The following is a 12000-nucleotide window of genomic DNA, read 5'->3' as shown; positions in this document are numbered from 1 at the left end:
ACTCTGACCCCAATGACAGTGAAAGTGCAAATATGAACAGCTCTCGATGTTTCCTTGTTGATATGGGCACACAGTAAGTACCAGTGTTAACATAACTCTCAAAGAGTTCAAATGAACTCTGTTTCAGCAATTTGGTCCCACTCACAAAGAGTGTTCATTTTACTCTTTGGTCAGTGTGACATTTAGGCTTATTTTCAGAGTTAATGCTACTCAAAGATTAACACTGGAATGTGAGCCTGAAATGTGAAATGACACTTTCCACCTGCAACATTTGACACTGACTTTCGACTCCGCTGGTACAATAATGTGATTCTCCACAGTCCACAGTGCTATAAAGACTCTATCTGGTTGTATAGCCTATAGGCTGGCTCTGAAATAGGGACACTCCGCTTTTACTATGTAGTAGAGATGGAATTTATGGCTCTATGACGGGATCCGGATCTTAGTGGCTCGTTCCTTTCAAAGAGCCGTTCAAAAAACTGGCTCTTTTGGCTCTTTTAAAAATATATTTATTCAGTGTTTAGAATGTAATATTCTGACTCCACCTCAAGGTAATTTTGTCCGAACAACAACTGATTATTCTCCTGCTTCTAAAGACCGTTTTTGCCACTCTTTAAGGCAAACAATTGTGTTTTTTCCCACATTTAATTACTCTGTCCGAGGTCATGTGCTTAAAAATAATGAAAAATGAACGAAATAACAGTTGAGTGGCTCCCCCAGCTGTGATCCAGTTCCCATCGTTCACCTCAGGGAGCCGTTCAAAAGAACCGGCTCGTTCATGAACGTCACACCTCTACTATGTAGGGGGTTGCTAACAATGATTCCACACTATGCCACAGAGACATCATCTACGTATGCCGCCTCCGTCGTCTTTTACAGCAGTACAGATTAAGCCCCCAGCTGACAGCAACATACTTTTTTTTATCTATGTATAGTGAAAGTTCAGTGTTAATTCATCATTTACAGAATAAGCTGGAACCACATACAAGGTGGCAAATTGACTTGCTAAGTGTTGAATTAACACTGTATTTCTTACTGTGTACCAGTAGCCTATCTACAAACATGGCTGAAACAACAAGACGTACTTATGACTTCAAGGTGCATTACTGTCAGTGTTGGGGGTGGAATCTGTTTACAGTAAATGACGAGGCTATGCTGCTACTTATTCAGCACCAAGGCTCCGCTACGGGCAAGGGGGAATTTCCACACCAAACACTGATACTAATGTAGAAATCTCCGCCCCTAAACAATACACGTGCGTCAAATATCCACATCATATCATGATATTCTATTGTATACTGACCAGATTGTTTTTAATATTTTTCTTTCACCTCCATCTCCCACCCTCCATCAGACACACACACACACCACACACACACACACACACACACACACACACACACACACACACACACACACACACACACACACACACACACACACACACCACACACACACACACACACACACACACACACACACCAATACACACATGTGCATCAAATATACAGAGCATGATATTCGACTCTTCGTTCTACCCAGACCGTTTTTGACATTTTTCTGCCAATACTTTAAAATAACGGCACGCAAAATAGGGAGTTCCAGAAGAATATTGCTGACCTCATATTAGTAATTTTAGTAGAATGACGTATATAATGACGTACCCATTCTTACAGACAATGTTCAAGAACATGGGAACCAGACTCAAGCTCCCCCATGGTCCCTGAGCACAAGATGGCTTTCAGAGGAGAGAATGACATTGACTTTATCATATCACTTAATGAAAACTTGGGGGACGTGTGTGTGTGTGTGTGTGTGTGTGTGTGTGTGTGTGTGTGTGTGTGTGTGTGTGTGTGTGTGTGTGTGTGTGTGTGTGTGTGTGTGTGTGTGTGTGTGTGTGTGTGTGTGAGCACGCGCACGTGTGTGTGTGTGTGTGTGTGTGCGTGCGTGCGTGCGTGCGTGCGTGCGTGCGTGCGTCTTCTTGTATGCAGATCTGTTCCTTTTGGGGGGAACTTTTAAGAGCAGGAGTGTGTGCAGTTCAGTTCTGTCAGCTGTGTGTCTCATACGCTACGTATGTGACTGTGGGTGATACCGAGTCTTCTGAGAAAAGAGTGGGATGCATAGTAGGCTACGTGTCATGCTGACGTGATCTTATGTCACCACAAAGTGATTCATTCCACAATCTACTGTTGTCCATTTTTATATATATATGTCAAGAAGTCTGCTGGAGTGAGTTCAAACCATGGCGTTCACCATTCTTTTCTATATGTTGATTTTTATGACAAACATTCATCATACAGTTACACAACCAAGGCCGGATTAAGATGGCATGGGGCCCCTAGGCTACAGGTTTCTGTGGGCCCCCTGGAAGGCAAATTTTGCAACCAATTGATATAGAAAGATAATTACGAGCCAGGAATAAAATAACATAACTTATTATATGGTTGTGACGTCATCTGTCGAATGCTCCATTCATTTCAACGGGGCTCCCCAACGTTCGGACGTCTGTTATTTTTCGATAACGGACGGGTTGGTCTATAACAGACCGCTGTCAATGGCAACAAGACTTTTCACTGCTAAAGCGACTTTTCAACAAGACTCTAATCAACTGCTGTGATAGACAGCACCCGTTGTCCTGGCTACCGCTGTCAATGGCAACAAGACGTTCACTGCTAAAGCCACTGGCTTGTGTACAAGTCAGTGGCTAAAGCGAATGTTTCATATCACTCCGCAGGGGGTCCGGTCTTTTGTCACTCTAATCAGCTGCTGTGATAGACAACACCTGTTGTCCTGGCTAGCCTACCTAGCTGTTGCCTAGCGGTGTTCCACAACGGCACTGTTTTGTTTTGCGCAGCAACAATCTTAACATTAAATAGGTCTAAAGAAATGTCCCCGCATGTGTGAATCATTTAAGTATATCCATATAATAAGCGGGTTAACTTTCGGCGAGTCGGTCGCTTTGTGGAATAGCAGCACTTCAGAGAGAACAAGACCCCTCCGCTCCGCGTCGGGGTCTAAAGATTCTCTCTGTCGTGCTGCTATTCCACGGTAGCGACCTTCTCGCCGAACGTTAACCCTTACATAATGTGTCTATCAACTGTGCTCAACACGGCACATTCATTTTTCAATATTGCATCGTCACAATTCTGCATTTTTAACTTTTGGTCAATCAGGGCCCCCCCCTGCCTGGTCATTAATCCGGCCCTGTACACAATAGTCAACCAATGGAAGTAGACACATATGGCAGGTATGTGGGCAAAAGATACATACAAGACAACACAACACAACACAACACAACACAACACAACACAACACAACACAACACAACACAACACAACACAACACAACACAACACAACACAAAAAGTCACAAACATAAAAATCACTCGGAAGAAACATTACATAACATCTAGCTGACACTTTTATCCCACACGTCATTTCAACTACATTGGTTACACTGGAGCAGTGTGAGGGCAGTAATTAGTGCAAGGGTGGGATCTGACCCTGCAACCATCTGATCAAAAGCCCATCTCCTTAACCACTAGGCCATGCCTGCCCTAAAGCAACATGCACCAGCCAAGTATTGAGCCGAACTATACGTATAGTTTTCAAGCGTGTGCTGTCAGTCTAAATACTAGTAGCAGTCTACAGTAGGCTACTGTGTCTGTCTTCCATCTCCTTGAATTTCACCTCCATCAATTTCAACTCCTTCAACTCTTCAGTGTTGTTTACGGTCGACAGATAGCAATGGACGCGAATTCAAATCAAAAAGTGTTATTGGCACCATCACAACACTGCTATGGAAGCAAAGTGTAATTCGCCCTATCTTGAGTAAATGAACCAAAGTGATTTCTTGAGTGAAATGTTAAGAAATCTGTTGAAGCTTATTAGCTATAGATACTAAAGCATTGTGCAAGACCATCATCAATTCATTTGTAGCCCCATTGCTACAGTACCTGTATATGGTCCCATGATCCAGGATCATGACATGCTACATTCCTGAAAACTCCACCAAAGTTGAAGAAACCACAAAGGTGCCACCAATGTACATGTGTATCTCTTGACACTTCATCGGAGAATCTACTGAGTTGAGCTGCCTTTGTATTCATAATACGGTCTAGTAAAAAATGTGATATCATACATCATAATGTAGGCCCTACTTGCACTGTACCTGTTAAAGTCAGGAGGAAGTGCAATATGTACAGTGTTAGTATAATGTTAGGCCATTCCTGAAAACTCCACCAAAGTTGAAGAAACCACAAAGGTGCCACCAATGTACATGTGCATCTCTTGACACTTCATCAGAGAATCTGCACCGCACAGCAACAAGGAACCACAGAGAGTCCTGACTCAGTACTGAACCATAGCATACTGTCTATGAATTCATTGTGCCAAACAATCATATTTTGAGTCATTCGGGTGAGTACAAGTGTAAGATATACAGCTCACTATACCTGGTTCGCATTTATCGGTAGGTCCCATGGTGTCAACCAAACAAACTTGGATTGGTAAATGGCAACAGTAAATGAGTGCAGTGTACAGATCCTTTTCTAGTAGTCGTCAATTTACACAAGTCCACAAAATGTGTTCCTCCTGTCTTGTTTGTCATCCACCGCACTGCAAAGGAACTGTTCTGAAAGCAAAGGTCCCTTCCATCCACCTTCGTCTTCTTTAATCTACTTTGAAAGACTTTCTGAGTTGGATTTTCATGTGTGTGGCTTGTACGTCACACTGGGTCCCTCCCACACTCGGCTGAAGGGGCTGACATGACGTCTCACTTCTCTTTTCAAGACGAGCAGATCTAAATCTCTCTCTGTTTGACCTCTCATGTTCAGCAGATTTTTCTTACTATTTACATGGCGAAATACATGATTCCACCTCTTTCACTTTTTCACCTCTTAGACCTGCATCTACAGGTACATGCTGTCTTCTGTTCTCTGAGTTTACGCTTCACTCTCACTGTCAGCACCACACATTTCTCTCTCTCTCTCTCTCTCTCTCTCTCTCTCTCTCTCTCTCTCTCTCTCTCTCTCTCTCTCTCTCTCTCTCTCTTCTAACCTCCATCACTCTTACTGGAAGCCCCCCCCCCCTCCTCCATTATCCGCTCTGCTCGGCGCCCATTCTTCAGCCTTCCTTCCTGTCCCTGAGCCCCATAGCAGTGCTGCTTTCATAACCAAAATTAGCTACCACTGAATTGTTCTAAAAATGACTTCTCTAATACAATAGTAGGCCTAGACCAGTGATTCCCAACCTATGGGCCGGGGCCCACTGGTGGGCCCTGAAGGTATTCCAAGTGGGCCTTGAAATCTTTTTCCAAAAATAATAATCATATTTTGGTGTGTGTTGCTGTTGATTTATTTGAGTTTTATTCTCTATTGGGTCAGAGGTGGGCCCCGAACATTTTTGACATTTTCGAGTGGCCCCAAGTTGAAAAAGGCCCAGACTATATAAACAATGCACTATGCACTGGATATGCTGTAGTTACAGTAGGCTCCAATGATGGAACCTACTAACACATCAAAAGAAGTGCCCTATCATGTGCAAGGGAGCTTTCAGACCTATCATATACGTAGGCCTATAGGTCAATTGCTTTGGTCCGCACTAGTCAGAACAATGTTGTTACAGTAGCAAAGAGACATGGGTATTGCTTTCTTTCATCCTATTTTTAAACACAACAAAGACCACAAAGACCATCATCAGAACCAAACTAAAACACATAAGGTTTTGACAATATTAATAATGCATTATAGGCCTACAGTTTTGTGTGATTGGACTCAACTGCCTTCAGAGGAACCATATGCATAGAGCAGATAAAGCACTTGTATGCCACCACTTTTTATTTATGTTTATTAGATTAATAATGGATCAATATTGAATGTTCAGGACAGGTCAGGAACTACGTCATAAAACTGATTGCTAGGATGTACTACTGAGTTGAGCTGCCTTTGTATTCATAATACGGCAAAAAATGTGATAACATACATCATAATGTAGGCCTGTACCTGTTAAAGTCAGGAGGAAGTGCAATATGTACAGTGTTAGTATAATGCTAGTATTTATACAATAATAAATGTTGATACAGAGATTTATAATCACGCGCTATCAAAGACACCGTAAACTAAAGTGTTTACAGAGGTCTGCACTCTCTGAGTGTCACTCTTGTTAGTGCTGGTTCCTTAGTCAGTCAAGTCACTGTCAAGACAGTGGGAAATTCCTGTGAGCATCATACAGCTGACAGAAGATACTATAACTTTCCATGTGTGTTCATTGTCCTCCATTGTTCATTGATACATAGTTTCTAAGAGTGACGTCTGAATTAGCCCCAGTGATCTGGTAATTGGATATTCGAGTTGGGTCATCAAAGTAAACGTTTTACGGCCCAAAGCCAAAACCACAGGTTATACAAAGGACTTCTGTTTTGTTGTGTATAGTTACACCAATTATACTCAGGCCTACTATAGCTTACACATCTGTAGGAGGCTACACACAATTTCTGTGGTTACGTTTATCGTATTTTATATTTTTTTAGACCTATGCTTGATGAGACTACTGTACATGCACATGTTCAGATTATGTTGGAGATGAAGTGAATCAATGGTGTACTGTAGCTGAATTACAGCCATCCGATGGTTCAACACAATTCTGTTACTGGTTATTGTAGCCACATGTCACCATCATGTGTGTCTGCAAGTAACTTGACGTCCCATTGTTTCAGGAATTATAACTAAAACTCTGCCTAAATAAATAACTGTGAGTCGCTTAGGGTATCAGAAATGTGTAAAACAAAGTGTGCAAATGGTGGAAGATTGAGAAGAGCTGGCAAGAACATGTGCTGGCAAAACATGTTTCAATCACATTGAATGAACACAAAATATACAGGTGTATATACAGCATGAATATCAATTTAAGTTGCTTCCAAACCAAAACATTTGTGTGCAACCGTTGTCTAAGTTTTTTTTTGTTTTTTTTTCCAAAATCAATGAGTTCAGCCCATCAATGTGTTGCTGACTGATGGGAAAGATTTTTAGCACAACCATTTCAAATACTTTTATTGGTAACCTCACTACTGTATATCCCACCATGGTCCAGAGTATAGGCTAAAGGTCTTTAAGAACATGAATGGGCAGACACTGTGCAGTAGTACCCCTGCAGTGGGTTGGCTGTGTCATTTACAACCTCACTCTTACAAGAATCTCTTCATCCCTTTTGGTGAACTCAGTCTCACTCTTGCTCGCTCGCTTTGTCTTTATCTCCGTCGATCTCTTCCGTCTTTCCTTCCTGTCTGTTGCACTGCTCTGTGCTTTGTGCCTCTCTGCAAGCTGTCTTGTGTGTAATTCTGCAGACTACAGCAGGCTGCTTCGCTATCTCCTCTTAGCTCTGAGCTCAATTACAGTAATAACAGACACAGACACAGAAGCCAACCCATCCCCACATCTCAACCAATTACTGTAACAGTGGCCAGAGAGCCAAAGAGGACATACTGTATATTCCTGTTGGCCCACATTACATCTAGCTCAGGGAGTTTCTCAGCTCTGTGCAGTGTGTACACTACTTGATTTCAATCACAGCCAGGATCACATCAGAAGAGGAGGGTTCTTAGAACAGTTTTTATTGATGACATTTTTTTGGAAGTCTGCTACTGATGGTAGAGGGTAAAACTATACAATGTTCTGGTGGTGCAAAAAACTTGCGCAGCGCGCAGGTCAAAGAGATGGAGCGCTTTTGCTTATAATTCACACATGCTCAAACATATCTAGGGCCTAAAGAGTCTTTCTGCATGTTAGCACAGTATGCGCGACTTCTTAGAAAGTAGTGATTTTGTTGATTTTCCCATGACTCCTAGCCCACTTTGATTCCTTCATGTGGATTTTCCGAATGATTGACAAGAAAGATACATGCAAAATGGGAAACATCTTCTTACTAAGCCTTACCAACCAAGCATTGCCAAACTGTTTCTCTGGAAATGGCCCCGGGAAACGTCACATTGGAGGCAGACATTCTGCGAATATACAGGATGTGACAAGCACCTTCGCGGTATCAGTATGGTGTGTGTATTAGGGGTGTAAATCACAGCCTTCATGACGATACGATACAGTATCGATTTCTTAAATCAGGGATTCGATTTTTTTTTAGATACTTAAGAATTCCCCACGATACGACGCGATTCAGTTCGATTCGATTTTTTCCAATCACTTTTCCACTACAGGTACTATTGTGTTATGGAGCTAGGGCATTGCACAGGGGCCAGTGATTCGATTCTTTTCGATTCTTAAGAATGCCCGATACGATGCGATTCGATTAAATCGCCGGCCGATACTTCCGATACATCGATACATTTCAATTTTATTTACATCCCTAGTGTATATACAGTAGGCCCCTTCATTTGCAGTTAGCTGGGTAGCTTAGTGAGCCCATAGTTAACTTTGTGATACAAGCACAAAATTGGCATATGTGGGAACATCAAGGATCAAGCTTTTGGTCAAGAAGTGGAGGATGTCACATGATGGCTGTGTGTGTGTGTGTGTGTGTGTGTGTGTGTGTGTGTGTGTGTGTGTGTGTGTGTGTGTGTGTGTGTGTGTGTGTGTGTGTGTGTGTGTGTGTGTGTGTGTGTGTGTGTGTGTGTGTGTGTGTGACTCACTCACTTCCACAGAATATACTGTATGTAGAAATTGTGATGGCATCACCCCACTGATTCTTGAGAAGGTTTTAATTTTGAAAGAAAAAAGGTAGTTCAAATCCAAAGTATTGATATATAGGCCTATTACTGTATCATTGTCGAAGACATTGGCTGTGCAGCAATGAATCGGAACAACCTCCCAATGCATATTTTGCTTTTGTCATAACACCGTAAGAACGCTGTCAGACACAGTTAAAAGTAAAAAAAAAAAAAATTGTATTTAAGATTAAAATTATTTTAATTGTTCAAGAACATCACACATCCTGGGGTCCGTTTTTCTCAAACTACTTCATGGGTTAGTTGGCATTAGAGTTTAAATAAATTACATGACGTGGATTTCTGTTGTGAACGCACTCACAGCCTTCTCATGATTTTGTTCGCATGAGGATTTATTTCCGTTGCATTTGAACCACAGGATTACGATAAATTGACACTTTTGTGGTCAAATATGTACCGCAAGTTTAGCCCTGGGTGGAGTCACACTCTGAAGTAGGCTGCGCTGTGGGCAAGGGTGTGACATCAAATTGTGGGCCCTATGTACAATCAGCTCCAATGGACCCCCCCAGCCAAATATCTACATATATCAGACTATGTGTAGGCCCCCTATATACATGGGGCCCTGGTGACTCAGTCACACTTTACCCCCCTGTACGACATCCCTGGCTGTGGGTTAGGCCTACTACAGGGGCCTGAGATGTTCTCTGGACTTCAATGATATACTCCAACATTAGGGCCTACTTCAACTCTACTTCTTCAAGTGGTTCAAGAAACAGAAGCCCCTCACTTTCACCACAAACCACCACGAACTTGCTTGACTTCAGAATAAAGCTTACTTCTTGTAGTAGTTCACTTCATGTGCTAGGTTTCAATATACAGGCGTTAGCTACTACTGAAGTCCATATGAAATTGGCTAACCAGCTATCTACTTCCCTTTCGAGAAATGTACCCCAATATTGGTGATCTGCATTACACTGTTGTAAGGGTTAGTTTATTTATCAGTTCATATTCACAACCCCTTTAAATGAAATAAATAACAAAAATTAGCGAGGAACATCTCCAATCTCCATGGAACTGGTTGTTTAACTGGTTGTTTACCTTTGTTTAGTAAGTAAGTACATTTTATTTTATTTATAAAGCACATTCAAAAACAGTGAAAACTGACCAAAGTGCTGTACAGTGTGCTGTACAGTGTCAGCAAGCAACAACAACAACAAAAATGAGCATCTTTTAGGAAGCAAAAAAAATCTGTTTACGTGTAAACAAAAGGCCCTAAAGGATTAAACAAGTAGGCTATGTTAATTCAGACTATATACATATACTATAGTCATACATACAATATACTATATACTATATACAGTATTATACTCCACAGTCAAATTAGAGCTACTTCCACATAGAGATGTATATTGATTCATTTGAAGTGGATGTGATGTAACCTCGATGGATAGCAACTGTTGTTTGTATGAGCCATCAATTCCTCTTTCTATGGAAAAACTATAACGTTTAAAACGTGTCATCTCTCTCTCTCTCTCTCTCTCTCTCTCTCTCTCTCTCTCTCTCTCTCTCTCTCTCTCTCTCTGTGTGTCTTTGTCTGTGTCTGTGTGTGTGTATCGGCATCACATGTTCAGAACATAATGTGGGTGTGTTTGTATATGGGTGTGTTTGTGTGTGCATTGCATTCTGTGTAACTCTGTAAGAAAACACATGCACACCCACCATCAAGATAAAGATCACTTGAATAAGATGTATTGCGAAAAACTGACAAAACCAACTGTGACCATGCCACATACAGTCGATCTGATAACAGTAGATTTCAGCACACTTCCTCTAGGCCTCTGTAGTTTTGGCCAGCATCAATTGAATGATGGGTTTTTTGTGTGCATGATCTTGTGAAATTCACTTATTTATGCTGTTTTATCCCCATAATCTTTAGGGTGCTTTCCAGCGTGGCACAATATGCAGATTAAATAACAGAAATCAGGTTATACACTGTATGTGAAAAGTTCCCCCATCTGATCATTTAGGTAGGCTATTTACAGTGGCCTATTTAACACACAATTTCAAGCAAAAAAATGCTGCCCTCCTAAACCAGCAACATTAACAACCAAAAATTCCGTTGTATTTGATGCTTTCATGAGAAATTCAATGCTGCTTGTTTTTTTGTATCAGAATAAACAAGGAGAGTCTCAATCCCCCTCTTTAATTTATGTGAATAGGGAATAGGAAACATAATCCTCGCCACATAAAGTAGATAAGAGATTGCATGTGTATCCCAATTACCACTGTACTTATTATATGCTATATAGCCCTAATACATATTACAAACCCCAACTCCATAGAAGTTGGGACGCAAGGTTAATTGTGAATAATAACAAAATACTGAAATTTTCAAAAAGTCTGGTTCTGACATTGGTTGGAGAACGGTACAAGGAAAACATATCAGCCATCAAAACTGACAAAAATTATTGTTATGAATATGTAAATCCAACGCGTCTCAAAAGAGTTGGGACGGGGACAATAAAAGGCAGCAAATGTCGAGGAAGACTAAAAACAAAACAAAGAACAGCACTTAACAGTTAATAGCATTAACCGATGAAATGATTTTATATAAAAACAGTGTTGATTCCTATTTTGGACATGATTTCAACAGCTTAAATGGTAGGTGTATTCCTTGTCATGGTTTGCAATGTTTTCCTTTCTGTAGTGCTTACAGTGTGACGGGTCTTGACCAAAAGCCAGCGTAGAGAATGCAATTTCTCCTTACTATGTGGCAGTAATCGAAGATCTCCCTTCAAAATATAATGCACGAGTGGCTTTTCATGCTATTTAAAACCCATTCATTTCATTCAGTACTGTATTGACTCTACAGGTGAGTTACAACAGCTTAACCAATGTGCTACTGCACCCCCATGCCATCAGGGAGGCTGACTTTTGAAGTTAGCACTAACACAAGTTACATGGTCAATTTTCACTGTAGCACAGGATGTGCAAGACTCTATTATTTTAAAAAAGAATTGACTTCTGCAACTTCTGCTGACTTCTGTAAGCAACGGACAGTTTCCCATGTCTTCTGGGTCTATTTCAAGTGAGCTTGGGTGGATAGGGGAATGTTAAACCCCTCGCATCATTTGCACACATGAAGCGTCCTTAATATGGTCAAGTTTTCATTAGCTGTAATTCTCGAAGTTCTAGAGTGAGACTACAGCCAATATATATTTTATGATGTCATGGACCGATTTTAATGACAAAAATATGTCTTATATACACTCAATCACAGTAAATCAAGAGAATTCAAAACTTTACTGTATGTAATAACTATGGTAA

The 12000-nt window shown here is 41.0% G+C and overlaps 1 protein-coding gene across 1 annotated transcript in view; it reads right to left on the bottom strand.

Moving 5' to 3' along the window:
• LOC134449264 (tumor necrosis factor receptor superfamily member 5) overlaps positions 1-4877 on the bottom strand; it is a 19210-nt gene extending 14333 nt beyond the window's left edge. The window contains exon 1 of the mRNA XM_063199124.1: positions 4454-4877. Coding sequence (XP_063055194.1) covers positions 4454-4481 — 28 coding nt within the window. The 5' untranslated portion in view covers positions 4482-4877. The remainder of the gene's footprint in view (positions 1-4453) is intronic.
• Positions 4878-12000: the final 7123 nt, after the last annotated feature.

Source organism: Engraulis encrasicolus, chromosome 5, assembly GCF_034702125.1.
Source record: "Engraulis encrasicolus isolate BLACKSEA-1 chromosome 5, IST_EnEncr_1.0, whole genome shotgun sequence".
NCBI classification, from domain to species: domain Eukaryota; kingdom Metazoa; phylum Chordata; class Actinopteri; order Clupeiformes; family Engraulidae; genus Engraulis; species Engraulis encrasicolus.
Note: the sequence above shows the minus strand (reverse complement) of the source record. Positions and strands in the feature narration are given on the sequence as shown.